Below are 19,941 nucleotides of genomic sequence, written 5' to 3'. Positions count from 1 at the left end.
TGGTCAGGCCTTAAACCCAATATAGGACGCCTCAGGGCGACAAGCGAGGTCGCGCCATGTCTTGGCCATCTGGCCAGTGATGTATATCGACCAGTTTCCCATATATGGAGACCCCTGGTACCCATATATGGAGATCCATGTACTATTATGGAGATAATGAGAGCCCAAGCATGCTTACTCAGTTATTCGTTATGTAAAAGTCCTATGATGTCTATGACATACCCTTTTATGCCCATACATGGAGATCCCTGTCTGTAGAACCAGCCACACAGATATGGGCTGTCTTGGCCATCTGTCTTGGCCATGGATTCTGTTAGTGTGGTATGTGGCCGATGTGGCCTCCATATATGGGCATTCCCATATGAAGTCCTGTTAGATATGGGCTTAATTGATGAACACCATAAATGCACATAAAAGTGATTCTGTTAGTGTGACATCACAGTGAAGCCAGAGCGTGATGTCAGAGTGGCAAACCCATTCTGTTAAGAGCGGTTCCCCTCACATCACAGTGACATCAGAGCATGATGTCAGAGCGACAAACCCATAGAACCTCAGTGTCAGGCATTATAGACAGAGATACATACGGACAAGCTGTGACCATTATACGTAGTAGTACTTCTAGTTGGCCAGTGTCCGTGTGGTGTGTGTACCCTAAGGTTCTACACACAGGTTCTGCACCTCTAAACCAGTGGTTCTCAACCTTTTCAGGCCTAAACCCCCAAAATAATCATATTTTAACTGAGGACCCCCCCACCCTGACAAGCAATAAGAGTTGAGACATTACATTTTGCATAACACGGTTCTATTGTGAAAATAGCCGTTGCGAGGCGTTGTGAGCATGTAGATCGGCTATTTTCACAATTTCTGCCTCTAATATTTGACAGTTTGGCCAATGTTTAATTTGTCATTTTAGAGGTATTACAAAGTCCTTCAATTGTCACTTTAGAAATGTGCATTTACCCTCTATACACTTAAACTTTATGTCGGTTTGTTTACTGTTGAGTGAGAAAACAATGTTGCACATTGATTAAGTTAATCATCTGGGGACCCCCCAAAATAATTTGGGGACCCCCCTGGCCCACAGGTTGAGAACCACTGCTCTAAACCACAAAACAGAGATGCTATAGTGACAGAAATACCGTCTATTTCTTTATGTCCTTTGAGTATCAAACCTTTATTTCGATGGGCGTGGATAGACGAGGATTTAAACATATACACACCAGACACCAACTGAAAACACAATATGCTGCTCAGTGCTCAATCACACCCACCAGGAAGTGGCTTTGAAAGAGCTTTTTCTTCCACTGGAGGAGGAGAAAGTATTTAAAAAATGCAGCCCTACAGGATCTACTTCTACTGAGAGGCACCTGATCCTCCACTCCCTCCTAGCTGGCCTGTGACAGAGCAAGCTCCATTTACCATGAAAACTGCACTTGTTGATTGTTTACGGCTTGATTTTGACAGAAGTACTTTAAAAAATGTAATAACTGAATCCACACACTTACCTTACTGTCACTGATGAACTAACTATTAGTTAACTTTAGCAGTTAATAACATTTAAGTTACCAAATGAGGGATCTTAAATCTAAGCCTAATTCCACCACCGAATGCACATGTTTTTTGTCACTATTGTGACTTCACATATACATTTAACAACAGAACAAGTGTACCACATGAACCCTTCAATATAATGACAAGAAATACATCTATTTCCACCTAAATTGACAAAGTTATCAATTAATCGATTAGTTTGATTAACTGTTGCACCCCATGCATTTGCCACTAATTGTAGCCAGAAAAGCAACCCATTTTTATTTACAATGCATTTCTCCACTAGAATACTATACTTTGTTTATTTCCGGGACAGTGCACATAAGCTAATTTCAGTTCCGTTGTGAGCTTGTAGATCGGCTATTTTCGGCAAAGAGGTTTGGTGTAGAGGGGGGAAAAAGTACAGAGTGAAAGGTCAAGTTTACTAAGTATTGACGGTTCAAGTGGTTACATATAACACAAATTGACATGAATCCAAAATACACTGATGATTGTGCTGTCAAACGATGAAACTATATGGAATCTGGGGTCCCTACTTCATCTCAGCTAAATAGGCCCCTTGCTTATGTCACAAAGGGTCTCATTTCCTATTGGGCCCCCTAGAGAAGGGGCGGTACTTTTTGGGAGGCTATATTCTATTGAGACTATATATATATACAGTATATGAGGTGGAACCATGAATTAAAGTGCTACTAAAATTGTCTTGAATTGGATTGACTCTACATGGTTCTCATCGTGGTACTATGCTAATCTTCTCAGCATCGTTCCAATTTTAGCCCAAAGACAGCGCCCGTTGCCAACAAAGGGCATTTTGGTATTGCATCTGAAATGGCTTTGAATTGGAGACAGACTGAATATGACATTTAAATATCCGAGTGGTTGTTTAGGCTAAAACCTGTATAAAACCGTATTATGGACCAATATGTATATAAAATATATATTTTGAAAAGCATGGTGGGGCCCCTTTAAATAACCCACTTTGCCTCCTCCTCTGTCCCCCTGCCTCAGATGCTCCTGGCTCCCCGGGGCCCCGGGCCCTCACGGAGGAGCAGTTCCAGTGCTCCATCTGCCTGGAGGTGTTCGTGGAGCCCGTCTCCACGCCGTGTGGCCACAGCTTCTGCAAGGCCTGCCTGCAGGTAGGGGACGGGACCATATGAACATGTCATTATTCACCAAAGAAATTGCGATAATCAAAATGCCCACAACATCCATTATCCTGGGGCGGAACACTTGCCAAAAAATTGCTGATCTACAAGCTCACAACGTTGTGAGCTTGTAAATTGGCAATTTTTTGTCTAAGAGATTTGGTAGAGAGTGAAAAGTAGTAGCCTATCAAGTGTGTTATTTCCAGGCCTGTTTTACCAATAGGGTTTAAATGGTACCGGATATGCAGCTCAGCAAATAAAAGGTGAATTGATCTCCACAATACGATTATTGTTAGTTGCAGTTACTATCAAAACCTCCACCGGCTGTCAGTCTGTCTTGTCAGTCAGTCATGTCACACTTTTGCCCCTACTCTATCTCTGGCACCGTTGGCCCTATCGATGCCAAACTTTCACACACTCCTTGGATGGCAAATCACAACCTCCAGCCCTGATTTCTCACACGGCCCTCTTCTAGCGCCACCATCAGGCCGATTTGAGCAAAACACATTTTTGAACCATGCTCCTACAGATTTTGGCCTAAAATCACGCAAAGCGGTACACAATATCTCTAAAGTCCTGTCATCAACATGGATCTGTCCCATTTCCCATATTCCCTCCTGATTGGCTACGATTGCCTTCTAAAGTTTGTGTATGTGACCTGACGGTGGCTTATCTCCCGATTAGGGAGTTCTCGAGTCTTCTATCACGATAATAAACGATTAATTAGAGATTGTCGTCCCATCCCTGCCTGCAGGGCTACTGGAACCACAGCAAGAAGTTCGTCTGCCCCATGTGCAAGAAAAACTACACCAAGAAGCCCGAGCTCAGCATCAACCGCGTGCTGGCCGAGATCTCGGCCCAGTTCCAGGGCCTGCTGGTGGCCGAGGGAGGCGGGGGGTCCCCCGCGGCGGGGGGCTCCACGCGGGGGTCCACGCTCAATCTGAACGCGGCCGGCAGCCCCAACAGCAGCCCCCACCACCACCACCACCACCACGCGGGGGAGAACAGCCCCCCGGACGGAGGGGACTTCGCCCGAGAGGGCGAGGTGCCGTGCGACTCGTGCATCGGCCGCAAGATGAAGGCGCTCAAGTCGTGCCTGAACTGCCCCGGGTCCTTCTGCGAGGCCCACCTCAGACACCACAAGAAGGTGAGGGTTCTGCTCCTCCCTATGAGGCCCACCTCAGACACCACAAGAAGGTGAGGGTTCTGCTCCTCCCTATGAGGCCCACCTCCGACACCACAAGAAGGTGAGGGTTCTGCTCCTCCCTATGAGGCCCACCTCAGACACCACAAGAAGGTGAGGGTTCTGCTCCTCCCTATGAGGCCCACCTCAGACACCACAAGAAGGTGAGGGTTCTGCTCCTCCCTATGAGGCCCACCTCAGACACCACAAGAAGGTGAGGGTTCTGGTCCTCCCTATGAGGCCCACCTCAGACACCACAAGAAGGTGAGGGTTCTGGTCCTCCCTATGTAGGGCTGTCACCATTATTACATTTTACATGACGGTTAATTGTCACTCAAATAATTGCGATTAACGAATTAATTGTGTATTTGTCGTTACAATTACATTTCTGTTTGGCTTTTAGACTTTGAAGTTGCACATGGCAATTATGACAATAAATATACAGAAGAAATTACTGACATATTTGACAACTTTATACTTAAAAAAGAACATTGATAGCCGATCTACAAGCTCACAATGCGTCGCACCGAGTGCCGCGCTGCGAGCTTGTATATTGCTATTTTGTGGCCATTCATTTCCCCACCCGGACTTGTTCTCGCCAGTGTGACGGATTGAACTGGGAACCTTACGGTCTCAAACGCCCTTCTCTAACCTTTTAGGCTACTGCTGCCCTACAGTAGAGTTTACTTCACTTTACTATAATACAGCCATAGCCATTTAAACCCTACTACATGTTCCCCCAGGGGTCTGTATACTTACTTTTTCCTTCTTTGACAAATATCTTAGCCGAAAATAGCCAATCTACAGGCCAGTGTTGATTTTGACAGCGTTTGATTTCGTTTTAGTCAGTCTCTTGAATACAAATGTATTCGTTTTAGTCCCGTTTTAGTCATCTGAAATGTTTTAGTCTCGTTTTAGTCAACTAAATATCATGATTTTAGTCGAATCTACAGTTGATTTTTCCAACAAAGTGTTATTTTGGCGGGCCTTGAGGAGTCGTAATGCCTAATTGTACACTTGGTTGCTTGCTGAATATAGCCGATTTACAAGCTCACGATGCGTTGCAATGTGACATGTTGAGCTGCTATTTACAGAGCGCAACACCTGAGTGCAACCAAACATAAATTGACTTGTCTCTTAGTTCTACTGGATCTCTTCTCCACTAGACCCTGACTAACATTTTAGTCTAGTTTTTATTTGTTGGCAAAATTGTTGACGAACATACATTTTTTGTCATCGTTTAGTCGACGAAATGAACTACAAGCTCTGATCTCATGTTACAACATCGACGTATTTTCCAACCCTATATACTTCTCAAAAAATAATTAATTATCGTCCGCATTCTCTCTCTCTCCTCCTTGCTGCAGGTGAAGTCCCTGACCTCCCATCGCCTGATCCCACCCACCTTCCACCTGGAGGAGAAGATCTGCAGGAAGCATGAGCGCCTCCTGGAGGTGTACTGCCGCACGGACCACGCCTGCATCTGCATCCAGTGTGCCGAGGCGGCGCACAAGACCCACGACATTGTCGCCATCGACCGCGAGTGGAAGAAGAAGATGGTGAGACGCCTAAATGTTTGGGGTTGCCGTTGTACAGTTAACTTGTAGATCGGCTATTTTTTGGCAAAGACATTTGATAGAGAGTGAAAAAAAAGACTGTATCAAGTACGTACATCATAAGTACCTTTGAGTACCTGAGACGAATAACAGTATAAGTCCATATATATATATTTTTTAATATATATATTTTTGGATTTACCAGACTGTAAACTACAAACTATAGTCATTTTTAATCTGTTAAATTGTTAATGCAATCCCCTCTCATTTTGTTTAATTGTCTGTTTTTATGTTATCTGCTCCCTTTGTCTGCTGAATATTGCTTGTACGGACGTAGACTGTTGTTCCACAAACTGCTGGAGGTATAGTGTTTTTCCACTTTCCATTAGTATTATGTCTTATAATTGTCTCCACCAGCCGAAGGCTGAGGGGAGAGTATGTTTTCCCCTCCGTCCGTCCGTCCGTGCGTCCGTGCGTGCGTCCGTGCGTGTGTCCTCGCAGTTTGTGTGCACCTAATCTCAGTCGCCGTTGGCCCGGTCGCTGCCAAACTGAGCACACACACTCCCTGGATGCCAATCTAGAACCTCTGCCCCACATTTTTCAAATCAGCCTCATGGTGGCGCTATAACAGGCCGATTTGTGTGGCCTGGTTGTTACCAGCTTATCTCCGGCGCCGTTGGCCCGATCGCTGCCAAACTGAGCACACACACTCCCTGGATGCTAATTCAGAACCTCTGCCCCACATTTTTTAAATCAGCCTCATGGTGGCGCTATAACAGGCCGATTTGTGTGGCCTGGTGGAGACCTGTGCTCGGAAGAGCACTGCTTCTAGTTCCTATATGAGTTAAGTAAAAAAAAAATCTAACTCAACAAAATGAGGGGAGAGTACATTAAGACTTTAAGAAATTAAAAACTTCTAGTTTGTGGTTTACAGTCTGGTAAATCAAAATAAATGTCTATCCAAAATTTTAAAATACAGACTTGGACTGTTATTCGTCTCAGGTACTCATAGAGGGTTTAAGTGGTACCGGATGCAGCTCGGCAAATACAAGGTGAATTGATCCCAGTGCATGACGGAGGACGATATCACGATAAATTAAATCTCCACGATACGATTATCGTGAGTGTTTTTTTAATATCACGATAAACGATAATATCGTGTATGGTCCATCCCTAGGTATGACACAATTACACTTCTTGTATCACTTCACTTCCCATCATCCAAGCGACACGGCGGTTGATTGCTTTCTGTTCCCTGCAGAGCAACCTGGGGAAGCGGAGGTCTGAGCTGAAGCTGCTGATCAAGGAGAGAGCCAAGAAGCTGGAGGAGATTAAACAGTCCATCAAGGTCATCAAGGTGAGATTAAACAGTCCATCAAGGTCATCAAGGTGAGATTAAACAGTCCATCAAGGTCATCAAGGTGAGTGAGCCCAGGGGAGAGAGAGAGTATAGACCAGAGCAGGGACGTGCTGGCCATTGGGAAAAGCGGGACAACTCCCGAACGGCCGGTTCATTCCCATTAGGAAAAAAATTAAATGTCAGCCTTCGTTCCATTTTGGGGGCTGGGCGGCGAACAAAGTAAATCGTCACTGTCGGGCAGAAAACCTCGTATCTCCAAGTTTCAAATTTGTAGAATTTTTCGCAAAGCAAAGCCCTGCTTCATCATACAAGGCTGTCGCACAAAAGTAGTGAAAACAGCTGATCTACAAGCACACAACGCGCGTTGTGTGCTTGTAGATCGGCTGTTTTCACTTGTTTAAACCATTTTTAAAATGGTTTTGGATGTACAAGGATTCCACCCGACAATGACAAAATATAACTCATGTAATTGGCCCACTGGCTTGATCTGAAATGACAAATCCTTGAGTAGCAGCAGCGCTATAGAGCGAGATCTCTCTCTATAGCGCGCAATGAGGGCCTCTACAACTCTTTTTCCCGGGCTGAATCAGGGGCCCAGCACGTCCCTGGACCAGAGAGCTCCACTGCCCTTCTTATCTCTCTGATCAAGGCTGACTGAGCACACGTTGCACGCTGACTCACAGCCAGGGGCGGCCTTAGTAATCTGGAGGCCCGTTTCAAGAGCTATTGATGAGGCCCCCCCACGCCACCGCCAGCACACCCAGGCCACAGTAGCCACGCAACAATCGCACACAGAAGTTGACTTATAGTCAATGACTGCCTGTTATTTATATATTATTATTATATCACTACATAATGTTATAGCATTGACCTAAATGGCGTTATATTAACAAGGTTATATGATTATTAAAAAGTGTTATACGTGTGTTGCAAGTTGAACAAGGCTTGCTGGCTAGCTCTTGGAGGCCCCCTGGTGGCTGAGGCCCGTTTCAATTGAAACTGGTGAAACATAGCTAAGGCCTCCCCTGCTCACAGCGTTACACTGTGGATTCAAGTTTTCAGTCGCCACCAGTGATGGTAGAAGTAGTGCATTTTTCTCACCTAGCGTCACTAATGGCCTACGTATTTTTATGATTTTCAGAAGAATAGAAAAAAAAAATCGAACCTCTGTTCGAAGTGGAGCTGTGTGTGTGTGTGTGTGTGTGTGTGTGTGTGTGTGTGTGTGTGTGTGTGTGTGTGTGTGTGTGTGTGTGTGTGTGTGTGTGTGTGTGTGTGTGTGTGTGTGTGTGTGTGTGTGTGTGTGTGTGTGTGTGTGGGGCCTGGCCTGAACAACAGCGCCCTCGTGTGGTCACAAAAGGTCCTGTTCAAACTCAACGGGACAGTTCTCACTGGTGAGACAGGACACACATTGCTGCCTATAGGGAGCTCTGTTCCACACAGCTCCAAAAACATAGGCTAACAATTTTTAACTATTAATGTAAAAATTACACTGTCTGTTTAAACACAAGGGGGTTAATTAGGATTAAATCTGAATTATTAAATACTCTGTTACAGTAAAAGTCTGGTATTTAAAATGTACAACTGTTTTGGCATCGAAATATACTTTAAAGTATTCAAAAGCACGCATTGTACAGAATGTCCCATTCTACAAGTTAAATGTTGGCTATTTGAAAATAGCAGATCTACAAGCTCACAACACGTTGCACTGAAACTTGTTTTGAGCTTGTAGATCGGCTATTTCAGCTGAGTAAAAGTACTGCAAATTGGAAAATACGTACTCCATTAAAGAAAAACACCTCAAAATTGTTCTTGGTTACTTTACACCAGTGGATGTCTGCTTTGCAACATGCCGATCCACAAGCTTGTAGATAGGCTATTTTCAGATATTATTTGAAGATTAGAGCATTATGTTCAGAAGAATCTTCCATAAAATCGTAACATTCTTGGATACTTCATATGAATGCAAAGGCCTCCATCTGTGATTTCTTCACCTGGTTGGTGTATGTAGAACAGCACGATATTACTAAAACATCATCATTTTACACATTGTGTTAGTTGTTAAAGGGCCATTTCACCTCTGGGACAACCCGATATTATTTCATTGTTGTTTGGGACACGATCAACACAAGAGATATTTTAGTATATAAGATATGTACTAGTGATGCAAAATGCAACACTAGTACATGCTGAAATACTAAAATATCTAAAAACACAGACTGAACACAAAACATAATTCAGGATTGTGTTGATCGTGTCCCAAACAACAATACAATAATATCGGGTTGTCCCAGAGGTGAAATGGCCCTTGGGTATCAGCGCTAGTGTGTGTGTAGGGCCTTTCACACCGTTTCACAAATCACACATTAGGAGGACAAACATTTTCAGTGGTTGGATTTTATATTTTAGCTTTATTCCGTGGTTCCACAGCCTCGCATCTTGGATGTGCTTCAGTCCGTTATAAGGGTCTTTTAACAAAGCATGCCGGTTTCGATTGTCCGTCGTTGTTGCTAGGAGACGTGTGAAACCCAGCCGTGTTGCATTGATCAACTGTTTACGTCAATATAGGAAGGAAGCCCCCTGCATGGCTCAAAGCATGTTGAAAACAACCCGAGGTGGTTAATAACCAAACATTTGCACGTGTTTATTGATCAGTGTTCCATTTTAGTTTTTATGGGTCACATGTTAATATCTCGTTGTTAGCCCTTTTCTTTCATTTTTTGTGGACAGTTCAGAAACCCACCATCAGCAACATCATTGTCTTTCTTTTTTCTTCTTTTTTCAAAACAAGGAGTCAATTTCTTATTATTTTCAATGAGAACCATATTCTGAGGTTGGTTTTCATTTCTCATGAGTAGCTAAAAACTAGTTTATTACCATCCAATTTCTCCGTAGGTTTCCATGCACTTTAATGAACACACTAAATAAAGTAAACCTATCCACTTGTAGCCTACTTATAATTTATACCTACTAAATATGGGAGGAGTTATAGCAACTAATAGTAATTTACAGTATAGCCTACTTTAAAATAAAGTGTTTACCACCACAGTATGCTAATAACATTCAGGTCAGCTGTGGGGCTGTTTCCATCCTGAAAGCATGCACACATCAAACACGGTCTGACTGTTTTTATGTCGTCTGCAACCAGGTATGTTAGGTGAGTGCATGCACTGAAGGCCATATGAGTTGAGTAAACAGACACGGGGTAAGTGTTGGTGTCAGCTTTCAGCAGCTCGTCACGCTTCCTCGTTTATGAAGTCACTACTTCACTATGGGCGTCCACCCTTCTCCGGATGAGAATATCGCTTTATGCACGGCAGCCATATCCTTCACAGGTGTTACAAATGATACTAATTGGGGCTCTGTTCCATTCTGGTCAGACACAGTCAGGGTGTTGATATTCTGCCTGTTGGCTCACTCGAACACTGCCACCCGTAAGTGCCCGGTACGGGTTTAACTCTGAGAGTGTACAAATGGAGCGTACAAATGAGAGTGTACAAACGTGTACCAAATGGACCCGCACGGATCCATTTGCTTCCATTTGTACACTCTCTGAGTTGTGATGGTCCTTGAAATCAAAACGTTTGCAAACCACTGTGCTACGCTACTTTAATGGAACAGAGCCTTCATTGCAACACCAATACAGATTATTATTTTGGTAGTAATTGTTTAGACAGATGCTACCGGCAGTAGGGTGCCGCCACCATAGATCCAGCCATGCAAGGTATCCAGTGTTAATTTCGCCGACCAAAACTAAGACGATAAATGTTTGTCGACTGCCTATTTTCCACCACTGTACTTGGGTAATCTTAGGTGCTGTGCATAAAATAGTCTCGTTCTGCTACTTTGTGGCAGCAGCAGCATAGAAACAGATGTTATTCTCTCTCTGCTGTGTGTGTAGGCTGCTGGGAACCAAAGCCCAGGCCGTCTAACTGGTGTGACCACTGCATGCTGCACACATTCGACACCTTCCATTCCCTCCACCCTGTTCTTTCTTACAGCCGACAGCCATTCTGGAATTCCCCTCAAATATTTGCTCACCAGATACGAGTAGTAGGCCATAGTAAAAACCCACTGCATTTGTACACTCGGAGAGCGTACGAATGTACTGTGCATGCAAAGTGAATAGTGTAGACCAGGGGTTTTCAAAGTGGGTGACGGGGCACCCTGGGGTGCCGTGACGGCAGTCCAGGGGTGCCGCAAGATAATTTGATAATATTTGGAATTTATTTGGAAAAATATTTAGTATCATTTTAAACTTGAAGTACAAAGTAATACCGTCACTGTCAGGCAGAAACCTCTTATCTCCAAGTTTCAAATGTGTAAGTCTTTTGGTAAAGCAAAGCCCTGCTTCATCATACTAGACTGTCGCACAAAACTAGTGAAAACAGCAGATCTACAAGCACACAATGCCTCGCGATGTGAGGCGTTGTGTGCTTGTAGATCGGCTGATTTCACAAGTATAGTACATTTTATAGATGATAAATACAAAATGAACGGTTTTGGACATACAAGGTTTCCACCCGACAACGACAAAATGCTATAAATATAAGGTGCTGGGAGTGAAAATTATAATGTAGGGGTGCCTCGGATTAAACAAATATTCATGGTGTGTCCTGAGACAAAAAGGTTTGGGAACCCCAGGTGTAGACTGTGAACAAAAATGAACATGCCAAAAGTACCAAAGACAAATGTGACTCCACACTGGTCTCCAGTCAGATTTAAACTTAGGATGTCACAAACAATGCAAAACATGTAACAGATTCTTATGGGGAGAAATGACGAAAAGAGCAGGCAACATATTTTAAGAGGCGGAGCATCTAGAAGAGGGTCTGTCTGGCTACAGTATTTGTCTGTCTAATGTGTTATTCTGGAATTCAAGGGTGAGGCAAATAACTCCATATTTGGAAGTCAATGACATCGCAGCGATATGACTTCACTGTGTCAATCAACATGACTCCCGACAGCATGCGTTTTTATTTTGGTGCCAATACAAACCAACCATCAACTATACCAAAACCTCGGTCAGATGTTTAAGCCAGTGTTTCCCAAACAGTGGGTTGGGACCCATGTTTGGCTCACACAGACACATTTTTGGGGGTCACCAGTCAAATTATCTTTTCAAAAGATTTTCAAAAAGTATTAAAAATATAAGTATAAAAATTATTTACAGAGAATTTCATGAATACATTTTTAAACTAACGAATTCCATAAATAAATACTTTTAAGAAGGGAAAATAGCAGATGTACAAGCTCTGGAGATCTGCATAGTCTGCATGAAATGGATTACTGACATCACAGGCTCACACAATTGATTTCTATGTGGATCCTAGAGATCCACATGATTAGATTTTTGTTGTAATCCAGTGGTTTTAAATTTTTTCATATCCAGGCCTATTATTTATTCAGCATTTGAGCCTCGGACCACCATTTGATGAGATTTAGCCTCTCAGACCCAAATCGTAATGTATTTCTTTTGTCGTTGGATAAGATATTGTACACAATTCCATGCAGTATTGATGTTGGTACCATAGGAGAGATAACAGGCAAACGTGTACCAACAATAAATAGCAGATCTACAAGCACACGAGGCGTTATGTGCTTGTAGATCGGCTATTTATTTATTTGTATCCAAAAAAAAAAGAAGTAATGCAGGTGTTTAACCATGATTTAACTCTTGAGAGTGTTAGTCTCATTTTACACCCTCAGGAGTTAAGAACTATAAGGGTCCATTTAGTTACTAACTCTCTATCATTTAGCTGGGGACCACCTGGAACCTCCTCAAGACCACTGGTGGTCCCCGGACCACTGATCGAAAACCCCTGAGCTTCTCAACCTTTTCAGGCTGCGACCCCCACAATAATCATATTTTAACTGGGGACCCCCCCCCCCCCACACACACACCCTGACGAGAGTTGAGGAATTACTATTGTATAACATGGTTCTATTGTGAAAATAGCAGATCTACATGTTCACAACGCCTCGCAACGCGAGGCGTTGTGAGCATGTAGATCTGCTATTTTCACAATTTCTGCCTCTAATATTTGACAATTTGGCAATTTGGCCAATGACAATTTGGCCAATCTGTCATTTTATAGGTATTAAAAAGTCCTTAAATTGTCACTTTAGAAACGTGCAGATACCCTCTATACACTTAAACTTTATGTTGGTTTGTTTACTGTTGAGTGAGAAAACAATGTTGCACATTAAGTTAAATATCTGGAGACCCCCAAAATAATTTGGGGACCCCCGCTGGGGGTCCTGACCCACAGGTTGAGAACCACTGGTGTAATGTACCGTGAGCGAGACACTTCGGGGGGTAAAACGTGCGGTTGTTTTCTCATCATAATTGACTCACTCCCCGGCGCTTATCCCTTACTTTGCACCAGTAAACCTCAACAAATTGTTCAGGTGTCTCATTTCACAGACTCCAATGTTCATTTTACTGAATACATTCCACGTGCTGGCCGTAAATAGAACGGTGAGTCATTGTGGTCGGCTAAGATTTGTGTGTAAAATTACAATGATAGGATGATGTTACAGAGGGGGGGGGGGGGGGGGGGGGTGTGTGTGTGTGTGTGTGTGTGTGTGTGTGTGTGTGTGTGTGTGTGTGTGTGTGTGTGTGTGTGTGTGTGTGTGTGTGTGTGTGTGTGTGTGTGTGTGTGTGTGTGTGTGTGTGTGTGTGTGCATTACATGTGACATATGGAAAGAAAAAGTGGCAGAGAACGAGCTGATAATATACGGTGCACAAATAGTTTCACATTACACGATACCATAACTGACATTCTATACTCCATCAAACTTAACTGCATAAACCCTATACTTAGTTGACTGGATTCCCAAGGGCTTTACACTGGGCAATCGTATCAGGAGGGTCTATGGGAAATGCACCTGGGCTAGAGTGGATGTGTGCATGCACTATCACCCCTACTATGGGAAATGGGACAGATCCATGTTGATGACATGACTTTAGAGATACTGTGACTGCTTTGCGTGGTGATTTTATGGGTCCCACTGTACCTTGGGATAATAAAGGTATCTGTCTGTCTGTCTGTCTGTCTGTCTGTCTGTCTGTCTGTCTGTCTGTCTGTCTGTCTGTCTGTCTGTCTGTCTGTCTGTCTGTCTGTCTGTCTGTCTGTCTGTGTACATGTATGTATGGGACTTACCCTACCTTTAATACACATGGACCTGAAACGTGAGAACAGCAGAAATGCTACAGTTTGTAAGGTGGTTAATGCCACAATGGCCAGGGGAAACATTTCCCTGCAGGCTGACGGAAGGAAACCCGTTTGGCCAGTTGTACCAGACGATGTCACACAGTGTCACACAAACACTTCACACAGCAATTACACAGAGAGAGATGTCACCCTGCTTAAACACAGTCAACTACCACACGTCACAGGCTATTCATTATGTCCGCTGCTGCTGTGTATTGTGTGGTTTGAAGGCCTGACCACTCTGCTGCCAGTTACTGAGAGGGAGGGGGGGGGGGGGGGGGGGGAGGGAGAGAGAGAGAGAGAGAGAGAGAGAGAGAGAGAGAGAGAGAGAGAGAGAGAGAGAGAGAGAGAGACGAGAGAGAGAGAGAGAGAGAGAGAGAGAGAGAGAGAGAGAGAGAGAGAGAGAGAGACTGTGTAGTGCTAACCATATCAACTGTACAGTAAAGACACTTGAGCAATATCTATTATGTTATGTAGCCTACTGTATGAAACAAGCTCTAAAACAGTGGTTCTCAACCTGTGGGTCGGGACCCCCAGGGTGGTCCCCACATTATTTTGGGGGGTCCCCAGATGATTAACTTAATGTGCAACATTGTTTTCTCACTCAACAGTAAACAAACCAACAAAGTATTAAGTGTATAGCCCATTTCTAAAGTGACAATTTAAGGACTTTTAATACCTCTAAAATGACAAATTAATCATTGGTCAAATTGGCAAATATTAGAGGCAGACATTGTGAAAATAGCAGATCTACATGCTCACACCGCCTCATGTTGCGAGGCGTTGTGAGCATGTAGATCAGCTATTTTCACAATAGAACCGTGTTATACAAAATGTAATGCCTCAACTCGTCAGGTTCAGTGGTCGTCAGGGTGGGGGGTCCCCGCTTAAAATATGATTATTTTGGGGGTCGCGGCCTGAAAAGGTTGAGAACCACTGTTCTAAAACAGAAAGGTGCAATTCTGGGAAAGCGTGGTTGCCTATATATTGCCTAAATATTGTGATGTAACGTGAAGCTTGACCAATCTTGTCCAATCAGATACGGGACATTACAGTTACAATGGACTTGTCTTTAAGGACTTTTAAGGTTACTCGAGATGATATAAAACAAAGCTGGAAAAGAGGACAAAATGTGCCACAGAGGCACACAAATCCAGGTCCAGGCACTCAGGTGGATTTAGAAATAAAAGGCCTTTATTTATTAATGGGCTAGAACATTAAAAAAAAACACCAACGCATTTCGGCAAACGCGGCGCCGCCTTCAGGGTGTTACTGACAAGTTGCTGGACAAGAACTATAGTCTGGTTTCCCTGTTAGGCAACCAGACTAATTGTGGCAAAAGTGCAGGGCTGTACATTTATTGGAGGATATGCCAGGAGGACACATAATTATAGGCTACTCACCTAATTAGTATCACTTACAGTCACAGCTCTGGTTAAAAATAACAAAAACTAAAAAAGCACTTGCCATAGCCTTCCTTGACAAGCCTGCAGGCTTATGCAAAGTTTAAAATGTAATTTAGAAAGCATGTTATGTAGACACATTCCAGGTTCCTTTGTTGGCCTGGCATCCTATAGTTACAACATACAGATTATATATATATTTATATTGTACAGTTTAGGCTGATAGTTTCTTGGTTTACCTGTGATTCTAGATACTATTTCTATGCATTTGATGTATAGCTCTTTCTGTGTTTGTCTTAGCCTGGCGTTGCTCATACTAATTCCTCACTGTGTATCGGATATTGGTCTGGACTCGCGGGCAGAATTTTCATTTCCAAGGGGTGGGTTAAAAAAATGGCTCTGGGCACGATTGGTTAGACCAGACCAATGCTGGGCCCTGATTGGTCACCCCACATTTTGGGGGAGAGGAAATGGATTCACAACTGAGCGGGGCCAGACTCATATTCGCCAAGGGCATTTTTTTTATTTATTTCTTTGGTCTGGTTCCAGGCTATGTTTGTCTACCCATTTTGTATGTCCATGGCAAAAATAGAATTTTGAATGAATTAATGTCCACCACAAGCTAGGGTATTCACGAATAGTGATTTTTAGTATTCGAATTATTTGACCTCAAAGTATTCGAATAGTCAAATATTCAACAGGACTGGCCAAACTGTCAAATATTAAGTAAGCAAGAGGCAAACATTGTGAAAATAGCAGATCTACATGCTCACAACGCCTTGTGTTGCGAGGCGTTGCGAGCATGTAGATCTGCTATTTTCACAATATTTATCTGTGGAACCGAGTCACATTAAATGTAATACCTACAATTCCAAGTGCTTGTCAGGGTGGGGGTCCCCAGTTCAAATATGTTTATTTTGGGGGTCACAGCCTAAAAAGGTTTGAGAACCCCTGATATAGAGCATTAACAAATTCATCCACCAGAGGCATTGACTACTCATTCTTATGACTTCCTATCTAGCCAAGCTTTATAAACTATCTATCCACCTGTTTCCGCGGGAGTTTACTGGAGATTATTTGGACCTGTTTGCACCACACTTCCGGTTTAACAGCAGACATACAAGCTCACGCCGCGTCGCAGATGCAACCCATTGTGAGCTTGTAAATCACACTCGGCTGCGGCACAGCGTCTGCGCAATGCACTATGGGGCGTTGGAAACTTGTGGATATTTTTAAAGAGAAAAAAAAAAATATCAAATTCGGTGAACAACGTCGAATAGTGACTTTGATATTCGAATATTCGAATATTTGGTGAATGCACTTACTGCGTATTTGAGTTTGACATCCCTGTCCTAAACTGTGGCTGCTGGTTCCCGTCCCCATGCAGGCCAGCGGGCAGAAGGAGCTGGAGGACAGCTGGCAGGTGTACGCCGAGCTCCAGCGGCTGGTGGAGCAGAGCCAGGCGGAGCTGGTGGAGCTGATCGCCACGCGGCAGCGCGAGGCGGAGCGGCAGGCGCAGGACGTGGCGCGCGGCCTGGAGAACGAGCTGGGCCAGCTGCGGAGGAGGAGCAGCGAGCTGGACGCCCTGGCACACGGCCAGGACAAGGTCCTCTTCCTCCAGGTAAGGTTCACAGAGAGAGGCAGGGGTCCGTGGGGAAGGGGGGGGAGAACCTCTGGGCCAAAACTATGGGGCTTTTAAGCCGTGACATCATTTTGTAGGCAGAGGAGAACTCTGCCCCCAGAGCATTTTCTGTCCCTCGCTATTTCAACAGATCTGAGACAAAAATAACGACTAAAGTATAATTCTAACACTTTCCTTTCAACAACAAAGAGAAGAAAAATGTGTAAATAGTAAAACGATTCACGGAAACTGGGGGCAGAAATTCTCCTCTGCCTACAAAATGATGTCATACTTAAGAGCCCCATGATATCCCTGGCCAGGAAGTTGTCCCAGCTCAGATTCTGAGCCTGGGAACCTTTGAAACGCGTGTATCAAAACAGCATCCCGGTTCCAACAATGGAAGCTTATGATTGGCTGAACCGGAGGTAGGGAGCGCTCCGTTGTATTCGCCCCGGACCGTGCGGAGGTGCCGAGAGCTCACTCGTGTATAGGTTATAGGTAATATAATAGGCCTACATGCGATGCTTCATAACATATAACACAAGAAATAATCATAAACATGCTATATTTATAAGGTCATTATACTTAATAATAATTGGGACTTACAAGAACTTAAGAACCATTATCATAGTTATAATAGGCCTACCTTTACAGTAGTATAGGCATTGTGGTTTGATGTGGGCAGAACAATTTGTCCTTGTTTGTTATTTGACTATTTTTACTAATTAAAGACACTTCACAGTGAATTAGTGATTATAATAAATAGCCTATGTCATGATTGTTGTTATAGCTAGATCAGATTGTGTTTATAATATAACGCAGGCGCGCCTCCGTCATCTCCACCGAAAACAAGCGCTCCCTCCTTGTTCCATTGTTGGAACCGGGATGCTGTTTTGATTCACACCTTTGAAACCGGATGCCACCTCTGTGTGGTGGAATTCAGATCAATCATCAATGAGAAAATGAGGAGACAAGACAATGAATTAGGTGGTGGTGGTGGTCAAGTTTATGTAACATGATATCATGGACAGAAGTACAATTATCACTCTGGCCAGTGGTAAGGTAGTTCTGCCAAGAAGAATGGTCCGACACAGAGTTATCCATGTGGCTTCAAGGCTTCTGGGACGAGCTGTACCATAAAAAGATGGGCTTTACCAAAACAATAGTTACTCAGTCCTTGTGAGACATCTAGACTCTTACAAGCTTTCCAGTATCAATGATTTATCATAAGAGCTAGATATTAATATAATCAATGAACACATGTTCCACTCTATAACGTCACACATAATCAATCATGATAATCTCTAATCTACTACAGTCTCTTTAGTATTTCCTATACATATAGCAACATCTTTCATTTTACTTTTTTTTTAATAAGAATTTGAAGGTTTTCACAAACCTTAGGTTAGGTTTTAGATGATACTCTAGTCTAAAAGTCTAGGATTCCCCTCGAAACGTGGGCTGCAGATTGTTGTAGTGTTGTTGCTTGGTTTCTATTCTGAACGTTTTGAAGCTTTGCACAGGGCTCTACATCCGGTATTGTCCCAGCTCAGATTCTGATATTTCAAATGATTACAATATTACACGAGACCACTCAAAACAAGGATTTATAACACAGAAATGTCAACCTTCTGAAGTCAGTCGCTTGTCCAGTGGGACGTTTCCGAAGTCAGCTGTGATTTGGGGTGCTATGGCATCTGCAATGATTTTTTTTACACACTAAGTCAGGGGTTCCCAAACCTTTTTGTCTCAGGGCACCCCAAGAATATTCTTTTAATCCGAGGCACCCCTACATTATAATTCTCACTCCCAGCACCTTATATTTATAGCATATCGTCGTTGTCGAGTGGAAACCTTCTATGTCCAAAACCGTTCGTTTTGTATTTATCATCTATAAAATGTACTAAACTAGTGAAAACAGCAGATCTACAAGCACACAACGCCTCGCATCGCGAGGCGTTGTGTGCTTGTAGATCGGCTGTTTTCACTAGTTTTGTGCAACAGTCTTGTATGATGAAGCAGGGCTTTGCTTTACCAAAAGACATACACATTTGAAACTTGGAGATACGAGGTTTCTGCCCGACAGTGACGATATTTTAGTGATTATGTTGCGTGGAAAACGTTGAGATAATAGCCATTTTGGTTAGAACTGACTGAAAATAACTTTGTACTTCAAGTTCAAAATTATACTAAATATTTTTTCAAGTGTCCAAATAAATTCCAAATATTATCAAATGATCTCGCGGCACCCCTGGACTGCCGTCACGGCACCCCAGGGTGCCCCGTCCCCCACTTTGAAAACCCCTGCACTAAGTCACATATTGTCCCTTCTTCCTTCAGAGTCTACCGGCTCTACAGGCCCTCCCCGAGCCTATTGACTGGTCGGGCATCAGCGTCAACACGGACCTCTACCTGGGCACGGTGCGCTCTTCCGTCGGCAGCCTCATCGACAAGTTCCAGGGCGAGCTCAAGAGAATATACGGAAAAGGTGGGTGCACAGTGAGAGTTCCCCCAGGGGCGTCACAAGAGGGGGGGGGGGGAAGTGGGACTGAGTTACCAGGGCCCAAGGTGGAGGGGCCTTAATTATTTTATAATTAAGCTATTGAGAAATAGCAGATCTACAAGCTCACAGCGAGCTTGTAGATCTGCTATTTTTGAAAAGTCGTGAAAATGTGTGCAAATCTTTGAATGCTTCTGGGTGGTCCCTGGAACTAAATATTTTGTGATGGGGGTTCCGTGGCCAAATACATATCATTTTGGGGGTCCTTCACGTGAAAATGTGTGAGCACCACTGACATAGAAACATAATATAGCAACATACTAGGTTTTTCAGAAAACTGTTTGGATTTAGAATACCTTTTATACCATAAAAGCCACGAGGGGATTGTGTTTGTCCGTTTTTTCTCTG

General features: G+C 43.5%; 1 protein-coding gene across 1 annotated transcript in view; it reads left to right on the top strand.

The window, feature by feature from the left end:
• The window catches only part of btr12 (bloodthirsty-related gene family, member 12), a gene marked incomplete at both ends in the record, with an annotated part of 32,624 nt that overhangs the window by 3,913 nt on the left and 8,770 nt on the right, over positions 1 to 19,941 (top strand). Inside the window, 6 exons of the mRNA XM_080742273.1 lie at positions 2,560 to 2,687; positions 3,451 to 3,843; positions 5,247 to 5,438; positions 6,697 to 6,792; positions 16,800 to 17,033; positions 19,374 to 19,521. Coding sequence (XP_080598399.1) covers positions 2,560 to 2,687; positions 3,451 to 3,843; positions 5,247 to 5,438; positions 6,697 to 6,792; positions 16,800 to 17,033; positions 19,374 to 19,521 — 1,191 coding nt within the window. The remainder of the gene's footprint in view (positions 1 to 2,559; positions 2,688 to 3,450; positions 3,844 to 5,246; positions 5,439 to 6,696; positions 6,793 to 16,799; positions 17,034 to 19,373; positions 19,522 to 19,941) is intronic.

This window comes from Nannobrachium achirus (genome assembly GCF_963921795.1).
Source record: "Nannobrachium achirus genome assembly, chromosome: 14".
In the NCBI taxonomy this organism is placed as follows: Eukaryota; Metazoa; Chordata; class Actinopteri; order Myctophiformes; family Myctophidae; genus Nannobrachium; species Nannobrachium achirus.
The sequence above is the reverse complement of the archived record's forward strand: the minus strand, read 5'-3'. Positions and strand labels throughout refer to the sequence as shown.